The sequence below is a fragment of the Oenanthe melanoleuca genome, chromosome 3 (assembly GCF_029582105.1).
Source record: "Oenanthe melanoleuca isolate GR-GAL-2019-014 chromosome 3, OMel1.0, whole genome shotgun sequence".
Lineage (NCBI taxonomy): Eukaryota > Metazoa > Chordata > Aves > Passeriformes > Muscicapidae > Oenanthe > Oenanthe melanoleuca.
Window position 1 is genome coordinate 90,160,096 of NC_079336.1, and position 16,581 is coordinate 90,176,676.

General features: G+C 35.3%; 1 protein-coding gene across 2 annotated transcripts in view; it reads right to left on the reverse strand.

The window, feature by feature from the left end:
• GPATCH2 (G-patch domain containing 2) overlaps window positions 1–16,581 on the reverse strand; it is a 117,714-nt gene that overhangs the window by 79,263 nt on the left and 21,870 nt on the right. For both annotated transcript variants that reach the window (XR_008840111.1, XM_056487630.1), the window contains exons 4-5: window positions 16,092–16,274; window positions 15,211–15,290 (exon numbers count right to left, since the gene is read on the reverse strand). Coding sequence is in view for 1 of the 2 variants with exons in the window: in XM_056487630.1 (XP_056343605.1) it covers window positions 15,211–15,290; window positions 16,092–16,274 (263 nt within the window). In the remaining variant the exon portion in view is untranslated. The remainder of the gene's footprint in view (window positions 1–15,210; window positions 15,291–16,091; window positions 16,275–16,581) is intronic.

Here is a 16,581-nt window from a genome sequence, read left to right on the forward strand (position 1 = left end):
GGAGAGCACACAAATTATCAACACCTAGCCAAAACATCTCTTGGAAGACAAAGAAACACAAACATAACATGCCAAGGATTAGTATAAACCATAGTTCTTAGGTCAACTTGCTCCACCTGAAAGAGGCTTAACAAATTATAAAGAAAACATGTGACAAAACATGGGAAAATCTCAAAGAAGTTCTCCCCAGTCCCAACGTTTCATGACCTACCATCCTGCTGCACATGACAAAAAACTCATGGCAATGCCTGCCAAAAACCCCTCCTTATCTCACCTCTTGACACATTTCAGATTAGCCACCACTGCACAGTAGGTGAGACCCTGCCAAACATCAGGAGATCCTTGAGCAGGAATAACTGGAACTGAGAGAACTGATGAGGATTCCTGTTTTGGGTTTATTGATGAGGATTGCTGGTTTGGGCTATTACTTTTGTGAGAGAACTCAAGAGCGCTTGGGGTTAGCCAGCCTTCTCCAAATTGCTCGTCAAACAAGTTCTGAAGTATAGGTGCTGCTACTCAAACAAGCAATACCAGTTTTCTAGGCCACACAACATCTAGATCATACTAAACAACACTGGACACATGGACCAAGAAGACTGACCTCTAAAAAGCATAGAGCCATAAAGACTTTTAATAAGATTGAGGCACAAACCTGGACAAAGTACCATCAGCTTCCTCAGAATACTCAGTTAGAAGATGTGTGCTAAGGAAAGCATACAAAGCTTTAAAAAGTCTGCTCTGAGAGAATTTGTGCCAGGCATTTTGCCAAAGGATAGATCATTAATGGTTTTGATGATCTCCCCTTGGAGAGGGGGCTGCCAAGACAAATCCTCTTAGTTATACTAGAGAGGTTAAGTGAGGTCAAGAAGTCCCACCTCTCCCCAGCTGTGGGCACTTCACCAGTTTGATAATTTTGATAATGAAATAAATGAACGCTTTAGGTGTTTACATTTAATTAGTCTGATGCCAGCAGAGTTTCTAATAAGCAGTAGTATACTTGGGTTTGTGTCTGCTTTGATTAGCTCTCTTAACGGCCGACCAGCTCTGTCACCCTACTGCAATAATCTATTTTGCGAGAGTCAAGGCCATTCGAGACCTCTGGGCTATGCGGAGGCTGACAGCACGGCTGGCCACTTCCAGCTCCTCCAGCAAGACAGCAAGAATAAAGGGGACACCAGATGTACCCGAATCTCCAGGCACTTTTCTGTCTCCCTTTAGGTTAAGGTAGACACAAGAGCCTGTTTGTTTTCTTCCGAAGGCGAAAGAAATAGTTGCACTTGGTAACACACTTTGAAAGCTACAGTGTACAATACCTCAAGGATATTATTTACCTTCCAAAGCAAGAGTGTCTAAACATTCACCTGCTCCCTAAACACTTCTATGCACAGGAGGCAAGAATTAATCTCCTTTCAAGAATAATACTTGCACAGTTGATCTCCATGGCAACAAGGGCTAAACTTAAAAAGCCATTGGTGTAACCACATTCAGTATCCCATCAAAACAGTTTGCTACCACAAATACTATTTGTGGCTATTCATTCAAGCACATTCTCCACATTGCTATTTTCCCATTTCAATTATTTTGAGATTAAGTTTCTTTGCTTTACTAAATTACTAATTAAATTAATAGAAAAACTGTAGAAGAAACATATCTGAAAGAAATCCAAAGTTTTTGAACAGAAAAACCACACAGTAACACAATTTGGATAATTTTATTGAAAGCTCTCAGAAAATATTTTCTACTCCCTCATCACTACATGGTAAACTAGCAGACTATAGATACAATCCACCAAAATACAGCAGTTTCACATCTATGATCCTAGAATTAGAAGACTGCTAAGATGCAGGTAGTAATAATGAAGTTTTCCATGCTCATGACAGATTTTGGGCCTGCTGCCTTCTAAGACTGCTGAAGAGCTCTGATCATACCAAACAACAGTAGTAACTCCCCTGAAATAAGCAAATGAGGTACAAATCTTCTTCCACAGAAAAAGAATAGAAAAAAACCCAGAAATTCTCCTAGACCAAAACCTTGAAAGAACACCCAAGCAGACTGCTTTTTAGAAAGTACCTTTCCCCACCCCATAACATCAAAAAGGAAGAGAAGATTGTCATGGAACATCTGGACAACCGCTTAAGTTTGCTACTAATAGGTTATTACTGACTCTGCTTATGTTTTGTTATTTTGTGTTGCTTTACACACATCTCAATACTTTTATTTCTTTTTTTTCAGAAGCTGTGCTCACTGCTCTAATTTGGAAGTAACCACATTTCTTCTGAAAAGATGTGAGAATTCTCTTCCATGCAACATACATACTTTCTGAAATAACTAAAGTATCCTGGCAACTATAAGCCCTGAGAAATGACAGTATGAATGGAGTTCTGAGAAAATTATGTTTTGAAGTTTGAAAGAGTTTACACAAAGTTAAAATGATCATGATTCTAATTTGACAATTATTACACATCAAAGTTCATTTACAGCCTTGCATCAGTTTACACCATTAAATATTTATTATATCAATTACACTTACTGATGCTTGCTAGCTCATGTGTTTCTTCCAACCACAGAGAAATGTGGCAAAAAAGAATAATTCTTTTACTCTTCAGCTGCAAATGCTCCTTTCAAAGACCACATCTTTCTGGATCATGCCAATTATTAGCACTAGTTAAGTGATTCCCACTTCCCCAAGGCAGTGACAAGTACATATTTAAAGCAATTAAAACAGACAACATTTATAGTGATTGGTTAAAGCACAAAACAAGCATGCACAAACCCTCTGTTAAGTTGTGTCTCTAATTCTATGGCAGCTTTCTCTGCCTTTCTCTTGTAAGCTGTAGTCCTACCCACTACATACTTCAGGATAAGAAGTCCTAAGGGGAGGTCACACAGATTTATATCACTGCTGGAAACTCAGCTTTGCTGCAAATGTTTTTGACTCCTTTTGTAACACATTATTACAATTAGAAATAGAGTAGCACTGGGAGGTTCTGATTTTGACAATTTAAAGAGGCATTTTTCACCCAATTTACTCTTGAAGACATTTGTATCCCTCAATAAGTACTCTGAGTATTAGATTTGTATTTATTCATAATTAGAGTGAGGCTCAAAATGTGCAAAAAAATAATATTTCCATATAAAAATAAGAAATTAACTTTGAGAGAGAGACATTAACATATTAACACTATTTTTAGATAAATAGGTAAGACCTGTAATTAAAGCCTGATCTTTGCCTAAGAAAACATCTGTTTTCTTCACTGTGTAATTAGGAAAATTAATGAATTTCAATCCATCCACACAAATGATTTTTTTAACTTTGAAATCAATCACTTTAAAGCCCAAGATGCTTACAGCTACACAAATTTGCCAAAAAGTGATACTGCAGATCAAGTTCAAATTAAGATTAATTTTCTTATAGTTATGTTTCAAACATTTCCCAGTCTCCTTCCTCTATTCTGCCAATGTTCACATTTCTATTATAAACAAAAAATATTTGTGCCTTTAAGAAATTTGAGATGGCTACATACTAGATTAATCTTCTCATACATAACTTTTGTCAGAAATCTGATTAAGATCACATTTTTAATTGGATCATAACAGAAAATACTGGGAGGCTATTGGGTGATTTAACAGGCTTATTGGAAGATTTTTAAAAAATAAGAGTAGCCCCCTCTGACACATTTTATTATATACAGAGCAGGAAACTGCTGAACAGTGAACACAATTTCATGACGCAGATTAGAATATCAATCATTAGAGAAATTTATTTTAAAATATTTTCTTCTTTAAAAAAGTGTTCTCTTAAGAACATTACATGGCAGGTCACCACACCTGTAGAGGTTAGCATTAGATAATTACAGACACCCCAAATGATGGGGAACAGATTATGCTTTAGTAATCACCACTACTGCCATTGTATAGCTATGATAAAGGGACAACAAAAGGAGGCTTCTATTACACTCCCTTTGGGTTCTCATTCACAAGGGCAATTCTGATTGCCCATATTAAAAATCTTTGACCAAAACCTATGTATCTGTTCATCTGCTATAATTGTTTCAATCCTCCTCTTTGACTCAGGAAGATGTGCAGGAAAAAAAACCCAGCTAACACTCTCATAAGTACTTATTTTACGAATCTGGCCCTCAGTCAAGAAGTTGCAGTGAAAAGTCTTTTAATCACCTTCTGATCAGAATTTACTGGATTGGATCTAAGTTCAAGGGTATTAAAATGTGCAAAGGAGACTATGAAAAAATGGCTGGGTTATAGATTTTAACTTCTTAACTAGAAAATTGACTCAAAATAGATTTTCTAATTTACAATGAATCAAAAGAAAAAACATTAGACCATAGCAAAAGTGGCACAAATGTATCAAAAAGCAAATGAATAAACATTTGAAAAGATTTATTATTAGAAATTGTAATAAATTTTGGAAAGATGAATCGATTTTAGTTAAAAGGTATAACTGACAATTTATTGGGCGGGAAGATGCATTATTTTCCAATTGTTATCCACCTACAGTAAAACTGATTTGTGTCCTATTGTATTTTATGGAAAAGGAGAGAGCAACTTTCAGTGATTTAGATTAAATGTATTAATCATAACCAGACACTGTGAACTATATATCTACTATTAAAGAAGATTTTTGACATTTAATTCTGTAGCAATATTTTGGCTCTGTACCACTCTTCCTAAATCCAATTCCTGCTACAGTTGGCAGATTTCTCCCTTTTAATTTTATGGGGCTTAAAGTAGCATTTAACCACCCATGCGGTAAATAATGCAGGATTAGAAATATTTAGTGTTTTGTTTCCCTTTGAAGAGTACCAATCCATCAACCCCCAAATATTTTAAAAATATTTTCCACATTCTAGCAATATTTAATATAAGATTCAGTAAAACATCTATATAAATGAAGCTGTTTTCCTGAAACCAAAAATACTCCACATTAAATACTAAAGAAAATATGCACCTGCATCACTATTATATGGGAATTAATTTTATAATGATACTGCTTTGTGTATGAAGAAAACTTAAATAAAACCTTCAGAGTTTTTATACTTGATAGTCACATAATATCTAATACTTACTTTCAATCAGTTAAATGTTCTCCTGAACAAGGCATAACAATATATTTTGTAATACTTATGCCCAACTTAACACTGAAATGGTAGCTTCTATTCATGCAAACCCTCCCCCTCCTCTTTTTTATGCAGACGTTGCCTATGCTTTGCTTAAATGCTATATTTTGCTGCATAGAAAAGTGAGCTTAGGATAACTTTTAAGAGGCAATGTTCTTAGAGTTCTTTTAGGTACTGCAAATAGTCTTAAACTGCCTTAGACCTACACCAACAATTCCAGATTTTTAAAAAACATAAACAAGAGTTGCAGTATGGCAACAAAATCTCAATTGCCACATGTACAATGCTTTCTTTTCCATAGCAAAAGGGTGTGACAGAAAACAGGAAAATGGGTTTTCTCCAGTTTGACCATATTATACAAGGAATACAAATGCAACCTACTGTGAACACATTGGATGTATCTGTTTAGGTCTCTGTAAAATAAGGCTTTTAGAAGCCTTGTCCAAAGCAAATGCGTCAGGGTAAGGGAAAATCGGATACATTTTCTCTAAAAAGCACTTTAAAGTGAACTACATCAGTGTTTAAAGAAATATACATCTAAAGCAAGACAGTTGCAACAGAGTTTGCCCATCAGCTAACAGTAAGGAAAGATGACTCCCTAAATAAACAACTTTCAATTCTCTGAACAGAGAAGTTTCTTCCCTGACCTTTAAAACCATAATCTGCAGGAATGCTAAGTCAAAGCTGAGAAATAACAGAATGAAAATGTTAGTCTCCTACTTGTGAATGCAGGTGTTTAAAACCGCCTGTCAAATCACTTATCCAAAGTTAGTAGTGAGAAAAGGAATAACAATCCACAGAAAAAAATCAGACCAGGAGCAAGTAGAAAAGTGTGCTGAGTCTAATTGCAAGGGGCTGAATGGAATGGATTTTGAGCTTTTTTCAAAACTGTTGGACTGGAAGAGTTCACTTATCAGTTACAAGCACTTACACTTCACTTCAAATAGAAGCTAAAAAAAGCACCTGCTACATTGCAGCTGAAGGGACAGTAATTAACAAGCAAGAACTAATACACTCTTGAACCACTCCAGCTACTGTTAAGTAGCTAATGTTAATAAACCTTTTCGCGTCCTCTATTCCTAGATACTCTGTGTAAATCAGCAACTGGACAAATGGTTTAAATACACAAACACTTTTGAAGACATCATACCAATGTTTTATGTAGGGCTTTCCCACATCATCAAAAACCCACGAGACTGAGGAGCCTTGAGTTTCTCTGTGACTCACCTTACAACTCACACCTTTTTTAAAGAATTGATTATCTTTGGGGGATGACCTTTCCATTCTAGAACTGCTTGCCACCATTTTATTTAAAGTTAGCATTGCTGTCTCTCACGCTGGACAAACATGTTTTATAAAGTGTTCAAATTCAATAGATCTTCAAATTAAACATGTTGCAGAAACATAAATGAAGCCTACATTTCTGTAAAGAAAAGGTTGTGCATTTGGTTATGTGCTTGCCTGCCGTAAATACCATGTGGCAACTGCCGGAAGAGGCAACCCCTGAGGAGTTTTGAGTAATTTTTACCTTCTCAAAACTACACTCTCAACATGCACATTTGATTTTCTTATTTCAAGAAACCAAACAGTAGCGAGCATGTCACTTTTCCAGCTGAGTCAGAAGTAAGGTAGGTGCAGCAACTGTGGTTTGCTCCATTCCTTTCTGGTTGTGTTTAACACGTTAGAGAACACTTTACATAGTCTTTACATCTAACTGAAATTAAAGCAACCAAAGAGAACGGCAAAGAAGGACCTCTCCACTCCGGTATATCTCTCACATCTGAAAAGAAGCTGAGTAATTTTCTTGGTCCAACTTCAACACAATACATCATGTATTTTTGCTACTTTATTTTCTGCCCTGCATTTTGAAATAATTTACTATATGCACTGCCATTGCTGGAGAGAATACTACAGAGGCAGTTTAATTGACTATTTTTGCAGTACTTCTTACTATGGGTACAAGCCATGAGAGCTCAAACTGAACATATTACCCCTCTCCCTCTTCCCCCCACCATTTTAAACTGGATTTGTATTTTTGGTTTTGTTAAAAATCAAACAAGATTTAAATATTCTAATTCCTCATCATTGCCTTATAGTAATAATTAAAAGAATAAGATGCTAATGCTATCCATCACTTCACACAAGATTTTTGGAATATGTATTACATAAACTAATTCTAACAGAATCAGTGAACAAAACAAATGAGTGTACCTGAATATAAACTGCTTATCTCAGAACAAATGAATGCACCTGAATATAAACTGCTTATCTTAGAACAAATCTAGAAGGTCACTTAATAGGCTTAATCTAGATATCTAATGGAAATACTCTGCTTATCTTTAGACATCTAAAGTGGCTATATTCATTACAGACGACCACCATATGAAAAGCAACATAAAAAAGATATGGGACTATTTTCAAGTTGTTCCACCTATCAGCAGCCTTGATGGAAAAACCTATTCATGTGAATGAGTTACTTTGCATTGAATTAGCAAGAAACTTCCAAGTGTTCAGGAGCTGTAGTTGACCTTGTACTTGCTTTTGGTTAAAAAATGTTAAACAATGTGTTAGCTAAAATCACTGGTGTGATTTTAATGATTTGCTTGATGTTTATGAAGTTATTTCAGCATAAATGAGATGTTGCTTATCAGGTAAACCATAGTATCTGTGCAAGTGTTCCTTGCCTATTACATGTGTTTTGCTATCTATTCTCAGCATTAAAGGATCAACTCCTCATCAAACTCAATAAAAGGAAATCCAACTCCTACAAGATGCTGTCCTACCATTAATTATTCAAAATGCTGCTCTTGAGGCATTAAGAAGTTTCTAAAAGAGATAAAACTGAGTGAAATTCTTGCAGAAAAAATACTAAGTGCAATCGCATTTAAAGGATTTATTTTTTCCATTAGAATTGCACTAAAACATAAAACATCAAAGAACCCATAGGCACTTAGGAAGTCAAAATAAGCAAACTCCAAATATCTAAGGAAGAAATACTTCATGCAGCTACACACCAGAAAGTTGTTTTGAGGTCAGAGATTTTAAAAATCATATTATCTGTAAAGACTACTGTAAAACTGTATTAAATGTGTTTTCAAGACAGACATTAACTGAAGAATGAAAGGGATATCATAATGCTACTTGTCCTCCTTAAAAATCAACTTAAGTGAAATTGTAGATGACAATCATTGGAGTGGTTGGGCTGAGGTGAATTACAAGAAATACTGCTTAGCCTAACAGTTCATAGCACTTGTCACCACAAATAAACCACAGAATGCATCTAAAAAACTAAGAAGCACATTTGGCATTTCTGAGACTAGTGCTGGAGGGCAACTATTTTGCTGAAGTGGGATGCTGGTTTTGACACTACATTTGAGAGTCCAAGAAGAGACTAAGTCACCACCTTCACTTCACTAGACAGAAGTTAATCTTTGATAGTTAAAGGGTATGTTTTGATTGTCACTGCAGGTCAACTACTCCAATTGTGAGCTTTGTGACACAGAGTATCTTTTTTAGTGGATACACCTAAAAGATATTTACTTTTTGTTGATAAGGTACAATTGTTATCTCCTCAAGCTATTACTGGTTGATGCATCTAAACTATTTTTTTTTTCTTGATAGTCATAGATTTTGTAAGAATTAAGGTAGGACACAATTCAAAACTCTACACTCTAATTTACAAGGAGTGGTACAGACAAACAAAAAACACATGTGGCTCACCTTCACCAGTAACTCTTTCCTGGCTAATGAATCACAGCTTCAAGAGAGACAAATGATATGTTATTATTTGTGTTTCTTTTCTGATTTGATGACACCACATAATTGAGGATTTTCATTAGACAATTTCAGGTGACACAAAAATCACTGTCACTTGAAGCAAACAGTTTGTGAGGCAGACTTCATTTAACCATAAATCTCCTAATTGATAGGTAGAAATCACAACCCTTCATAACAATGACATCAACACTGACAAACCAACCTATTAATTGCAGCAATTGCTGCCTTGAACAATCAAAACACAAAGCAACTGTGCCTTACATATGGATACCACTGCTGCTGCTATTAGTGATGAGAACCACTTTGAGAATTGACCTACCATGAAAAATGATACAGGTGTAATGAGGATCCTTTCAATGAGCAGGTATGCTAAGCTATTATGAAAGTCACTAAGCAGCTTTAGTCCTCCATCAGGTGCTTCCCATGGCAGATGCAAGTTATATTAGGCTTGCAGTGGTGTAAGTGAAAGCTTTAGCAAAAATGCACTGGAAAATTAACTTGTGGAAAAGAGAAGCTCTTGCTATGCAGAAAACACAGTGAGGATTAAAAGGTGTAAAAGGAGTGAGCAGTTCCTCCAAAAATGTATAGATACATGAATTAAAAAATTTCACAGATACCGCAACATCATCCACAATATTTACATTTCATTTTGAAACTTACATTGTTTATAATGAGGTTTTGAAATTTGACTGAAGCTTTTTTCCCCCTTTTGGTTCATAGGTTTGGGTTAGAAGGGACCTTAAAGATCATCTATAGTTCAACCCTCCTGCCATGGGAAGGGACACCTTCTGCTAGATATGAAACTACTGTCTTCTCATAAATAAAGCTATTTCAATGTCACTAAGTTTTAAAGTCTAGAAGTGTGCCACAACTCATTCCTCAGGAAACTCTAGCATTTTTGCCAATAGTTACTGAACATTGGAAGAATGAAAGGTGGGGCTTACATTGATATCATAGCAGCATCTCCTCTTCTAACAACCTGAATTTTTCTGCCTAAAAAAATTTATCTGCAGGAAGCACATAGGTGCAGGAAAACACCGACTCCTTAAGGCAGTTTTATTGCTAAGTTATTGAGTTAGAGAGAGGATTAAAAGAGTACAACATGCACTACATTTTGCATAAGTAGATATCCATTTAAAGCAATTACAAACAAAAGAAATGAAAAAGAGAAATGCTTTCAGTAACTGAGAGTATTTTTGAGGACAGGAAATCGTAATAAAACCATTACAAAATGAAAACATTCCTACTCTCCTATTCGTTTAAAGATAAATTCATTTACAGTTTTAGCAGTGTAAGGTTTCGAAGTGTTACCCTCAGACAGAGGGTAATATTCCTCATCATGAATCAATCCAAGTGTGAAATCCAACAAGAGTTTAGTTTTGTTATAATCTAATACCAACACATTTCCACAGAATTTGATATAGACTATTGCTCCAAATGACAGAAAATCATCAACTGAAGAAAATAATTAATACACCACAGATAAATTCTTTCCTGCATCAGATACTGTTTTATCTGACTGTATACCATTCACCCAATGTAAACAAATTCTCCACATCACCAAATACACTTTAACTTGAGAAGCAGTGTTCTTCCAAATGTGGCAGAGTATCCACAAAGAGGCTTCTGACCAACATTGTATAAACAGTGCCCAAATTATTATTTAAGGAAGTATTCCTTGGATCTATAGCAGGTTTCCTACCCAGGAACATTTCATTTTATTTCCAAAATATTTTGACAAGAAAATAGCTCCTGAAAACATCTGTTTCTTCAGTTAGAAAGAACTTAAACCAGAATTGTTTGATTTGATTTTACATTTTAAAAGCTGTTTAAAACAGCATGAGTGCTCAGTGCATCTTTTCTCCTAATGTCAATAGACTGTGAATCTGTCAAAAATTTTTTGAAAAAAGCTTTTATCATTGAACTTTTGAAAAAAGTCATAGGATTTGACAGAAATACCAAGACGCTTTGAGATAACAGGTCCTGGAAATGTAGCTTTCATCCTTTAAACACATTTTAAATAATTACAACTGTATATAGTCAAGCTCAGTAATACAGCTGTGCAAAAATATAAATCAATCTAGAAGTGCAAGACTTAATACAAGTGTATTTAATATAATGCAACCAACCCCCATGACACAAGGTGATGGATGGAAAAACTGGCAGAGTCAAAAGAAAGCATCTTTTTCATTGGTAATGTTTTTTGCACTTCAGCTCAGTGAAATCACTCACCAGCTTCCAGACCAAACAGGGAGTACAGGCATGAAGGGATGACACAAAAGAGTTCTCAAACAAAACCCTGCAATGTTTCTCTCTGTCTCAGAGAAGAAACAGTGCCTAGAATCACACAAGGAATAGCTAAAACAACAGCACTCATTTTCAAAACTTCTGAGACGTATTTTCACTTATTTGTATGGAGGAGTTGTGAATGAAAGTCAAAATTTTCATCCAATTACTAAGTTGGGCAAAACATTGTGAAGAAAATGAGAAAATAGTCATGTTATGTTTTCACTATCTATAATTAACTCTTACTTCCTTTAATAAGGGTTTTATGCTCTGTCCAGGAATCCATTTGAGATAAAATGACAAAATGACAAGCTTAATCATTTTAGGTGAAGAGGTAATTCAGTATTCTGCATCATAGAAATAAAAAAAACCCTCACACTTCCAACGCATCTAAGATTTTTAGAATGTGTTCCAACACTTTCAGATTTTATTCTATGAAACACCAAAGCTTCACATGCAATTTGCTAGAAAGAACACAGATACAGTACTAGCAAAGTGACATGCATATAAACTACATGTCACTAGATAAGTGCCAAGTATATAAACACACAAAGAAAGAAAAGACAAAGAAAGAAAAAAGCATTCCTTCCAAGAAATCAGTGTTTCATTCATCAAACACTACTTCTAAATTGTAGGACTTTTGCCTTTGCCTAACATAAAGCAATGTGAGGCTTGAGACTACTTGATCAGGTCATATATAACTTCAGAATTCAACCAATTCAACTCAAGCACAGTAAGATTTCACGTAATAAAAATCTTAATAAACGACTGCATTAAATTTGAAAGCAAATTTATAATTTTCCTAATTTTAACTACAAAGCTACTATTATCAACTTGGCACGGTATTAGAGAAACCACATGCTTTTCTATTTCTTTTCAAATATAGTTACAGTTGATGCTGTCACAAAACAAATCAAGGAAGACATGAAAAGCCACCATTATAGTTGCAACCCAAAATATATATGTGACAAACTACTTAATTATAGATTCCATTAAAAACGTGCCTATCTGAAATGAACTAGACAATTGAAAGCCTACAAGCCAGTTGTATTAAATATTTTCTTTTTTTCATTTTCTTGCTCAGCCTTTTCAGTTGTCATTTGCTGTATGATCATTCATTCAACCTGTACATTGGATTAGGTAAGGATTTTCAGAGTATGTGCAGACTAGGTTTTTACTTCTCTCTTTCTTGTCCAGTGTTGCGTGTTTATTAAAAGTGTTTTGACTCAAAGGCAATACACCTGATAAAAGAAAGACCCATGAGTCTGCTCAATTAAGCAACTCATCCATGAACAACAGGAAGAGCTTCTGGAGAGAATCTAAGTGCCAGCTGTGGCTACCTCAAATTCAAGTTTACTACCTGGTCCATAAAGAGCATCATTCTTCCTCTGAGCCTCAGCTCCCACTGTGCTGTGAACATGATGTGAGCAAGCAGTTTCCTTGGTATGCATTTCTCTGACAAGAAAATACTCAAACATTGGGCATTAAATAGTCTCTGAGAGGATGAGGGTATATCAAGGTACTATCATAGTTCTTCATTCTGCCTTCCCCAAACCTGAGCTGTCACCCAGGCTTTGCTGGCTGCTGTAACTGTAAACCTTCAATCAAGCTTTTCAAAACAGCTCAAGCCTAGACTGTATGCAAAAGGCCAACTGTATGCTCACATTCCCTAGATACAAATTACACATCCTTAGACTGAACACAAGATACACTACCTAAAAGACACACATTGTATCTCTTCTATTTTTTAATGTTGTCTCCCTTTCAGGTCTGTAAAAGCAGTGATACAGACATCAGACTCCTTTCTGTTAAAAAAAGAATTCATTCACCACAATTCTGTTCAATAATTTGAGTCTGCAGTGTTCTTTCCTCAGGATATTAATCTTTCTAAAAGCATTCTTGCTCTTCTTCACTGTTACCATCTAATAGCAGTAATTACTTCTTGTTCTGTGTTATCAGATGTCACAGGTATTAAATGACTTTTTTTTTGTCATTGGATTGAAGTATCTAAAGAAGATTTTCTTTCAGAAGCAATCACTGACAAAAGGAAGCACATGAGCTCTGGTTTATATAGCCATGTTTGCAAAGACAGATGCAGCAGATGTGTCCACAAACATAAATAGTCATTAAGGAGGTCAGAAAACTGCATCTGCAGAGCTAACAGCACATCCCTTCTATTTGTGACTCCTGCCTAAACATAGTGACTCAGAAGCTACATTCACATGCCAACCTTCTTCCACAACATCATGCAAATGATACATTTAATAAGTGGAGGTAACTGAACTATCAGTCTTTAGTAGATTGGCCTGGATTTTTGTTATAAAGGGAACTACAATACCATCATTATATACAGGATATCATGACTGGAAGACAAAATAGGCTCCTAAGGACAATCCAGAAAGCGTAGCAGAAAATAAACATTAGGATTTTTTATTATATATATATATGTATTCACAGTATATCTTCATCAATTGAAATTTAATCACCTTTTTACAATTTAGAGGAAAAGACAGGTTTTAGGGTAGTTAAGCCATGTATCATCAGTACCATGAAGCTAACCTATCAGTTATAATAGCTCCTATAAAATACCAGAGTGAAATTGCAATAAGCCTAGAAAATGGGCTACAAATCCCAGATATGCTCAAGCAAGCACTGAACCAAAAATAAAAATAGGTAGATAGGAAACCAAGAACTAGATAGCATTCATCTAATTCATGACCACTAACAGCAGAGATCACAGGCCAAGGTTTTAAAGCATCTTATTCAGCTCCAAATGGCAATTATTGGACAGGAACCTCAATTACAAAAACCTTGCCTCTTCAAAATGAGTCAAACTTCTAGCAGTATCTTTCTATCCTCTCCACATATAATAACTCTTACATTTCTCAGAAGCAACTTATGCTGTTTAGGCAACTTAAATCTGAAAACATTTAATGCTGTCAAATAATTAAGAATGTCTGTGTTGCATATTTATTGTCCTGGCCTACTTTTATTACACCTGATAAAGGATCTCCCACATTCTCTTCCAAACATTTTTTCTTACACAAAAGGAATAGACTGGACTGTTAATACATTTTAGCATTTAAAAGTCAAGTTTCTCTTCTCATCATGCCCTTCTCCAAAGAAATATTCCGAAAAACGTATTAGAAACTTATTGTAGACAAAAGCTGTGGGAAAATCTAAGTATTAGATTGCAAAGAAACGGAAATACAAGTGATTTTTTTTTCCTCCACTCATAAACATGGCTCCTAGGGCTGTAAGTATTAAAAAAATCCCAAACATCCCATTTGTAGTTCCAGCCTCAGAACAGACTCAGTCCAAAGAAATGCGTGATCTCTATGGCAGGTGAATGGAAAACCTGCCTTTTTTTTTGTTTGTTTGTTTGGGTTTTTTTGGGTTTTTTTTTGGTTTTTTTGTTTGTTTGTTTGGTTTTTTTTGGTTTTTTTTTTGGTTTGTTTTTTTTTTTTGTTTTTTTTTTTTGTTTTTTGGTTTTTGGTTTTTTGTTTTTTGGTTTTTTTTTTTTGTTTTGTTTTTTTATATACCCTTTTTGCCTGACCACACAGGTGTAAACCAAACCAAAGAGAACAGGGACATTATTCAAAGCAGATTTTTGGGATAAAAAACTTACCTGAATTGTACCACAATGCATCCTGGAATTTTTTAATTATCAGATAAGAAATTTATTTGACTTTCATCATAAAAATGAAACATGTTTTCACATAGACATAAAATATATACTGACAATGGTAGCTTATACTCACACACACACACACCCCTGTACTGAAAACTTTTCCCTTTGCTTAGCTTAAAACGAGCTGTATCAGACTCTTTCCTCTGGAGTGGGATGTCAGAATACTTAAAAAGACCAAATACACACTCAGGGAGCAGTGGCACCAAGTCTTCTAGATCCATTACCCATCCATAACATCAGGAAACAAGAGTAAGAGGAATATTCTTTTAAAGGAATCTCTCAGAACAGTGCACAGGAGCCTACAAAAATAAAAGCACCTACCAGTGCATTCTGGTTTCCTGAAGCCTTTTTTATGTTTCTTGCTGGCATTCCATGAAGATGACTGCATCTACTCTGGAAACCTACAAAAAAGTACAAGTTTATTTAAGAATATTTTCTCTACCATAGAACCAATAAAATTCACCACTACACACCAATCTATCACTATGAACTCTGTTTAACAAAACCATCTTATTGGCAAACATTCCACTGGTGGAAACACAGAGCACAGAATGTGAAAAGTAAGTGAAAGAACAAACTGTCACGAAAATTTAAACTTCTGCAGCTTTCTTACTGCCAGCCTGGATCTATGCACAGTTGGCAGCATGAGCAGAACATACTGAACTACAGAAGAAAAGTGATTTCTGCATCACTTACAACTTTCTTATTGCTAGGAATCATTAAATCTGGCCAATCTGCAGACACCAAGTCCTCCAAAGCAATCCATGCTCTAGAGGAATCCTTTCCTCTTCTACACAAACAACATGGCCTGACCATAAAGCAAAGTAGATGGTCACATTAGTCTTCCCAGCCTTTAAATTAATGAACTTCTACAGAATTCTATACATCACAGCAGAAGCCAGGAACAAAATGAAACATCAAGTTTCATTTTAAATAATGTTCAAAAATTCTCAATGCAAACATTGAGACAAATAAAAAGAGCAAGATATTAAAATGAGCCACTTTCCACCTTCTGACTTTTCTAATAATTAACTTTGAGTTATTTCTCTCTAATGATATCTTAAAAATTAAACAGGAAAAAAGGAAATAAATGGGTAACTCCAAGATCTTGTCCACATTTTACATATTTCATATAATCCACAAATATCTTTCTACTGCACCCAAGTGATTCTACAGCTTGCATTTGCTTGATTGCTACTTACCTCTCCTCCCTGAGCGGGACATAAGAGGGAAAGTACCAGTTAAGATACTTTCAAAGACTGGGTCAGGCAATTCTCTCTCCAGTTCTGTGGAATCTTCTTGTTCCCACCATGGAATAACTCCCGTGATTCCACAAGCTCCACCTGATTCGTTTTCATGAAACCAATCACTCTGCTCATCATCACCTGTGTGAGGGCAGGGTCCCCAGATCCCCCCAAAAAGAGGGAGGAGCAGAGAAGATAAAAATCAGATGTTACCATCTATACATAGTCTGACAGGATTATTATTTCTTTTGCTTTATAGCTGCATAACAATTACTCCTATATAGCAGTTTTATTTGGAAAATGTTTCTCAGTAGCATGACAAGCATTGCCATCAATGAAACACCATAAAATGTAATGTTTTAAAACCAATTTACAATAGCGAAAACAATAATAAACTAGTTAATCCTTTTGGCAATAACTGAGGGGAAATCCATTTAAGTTACTGCAC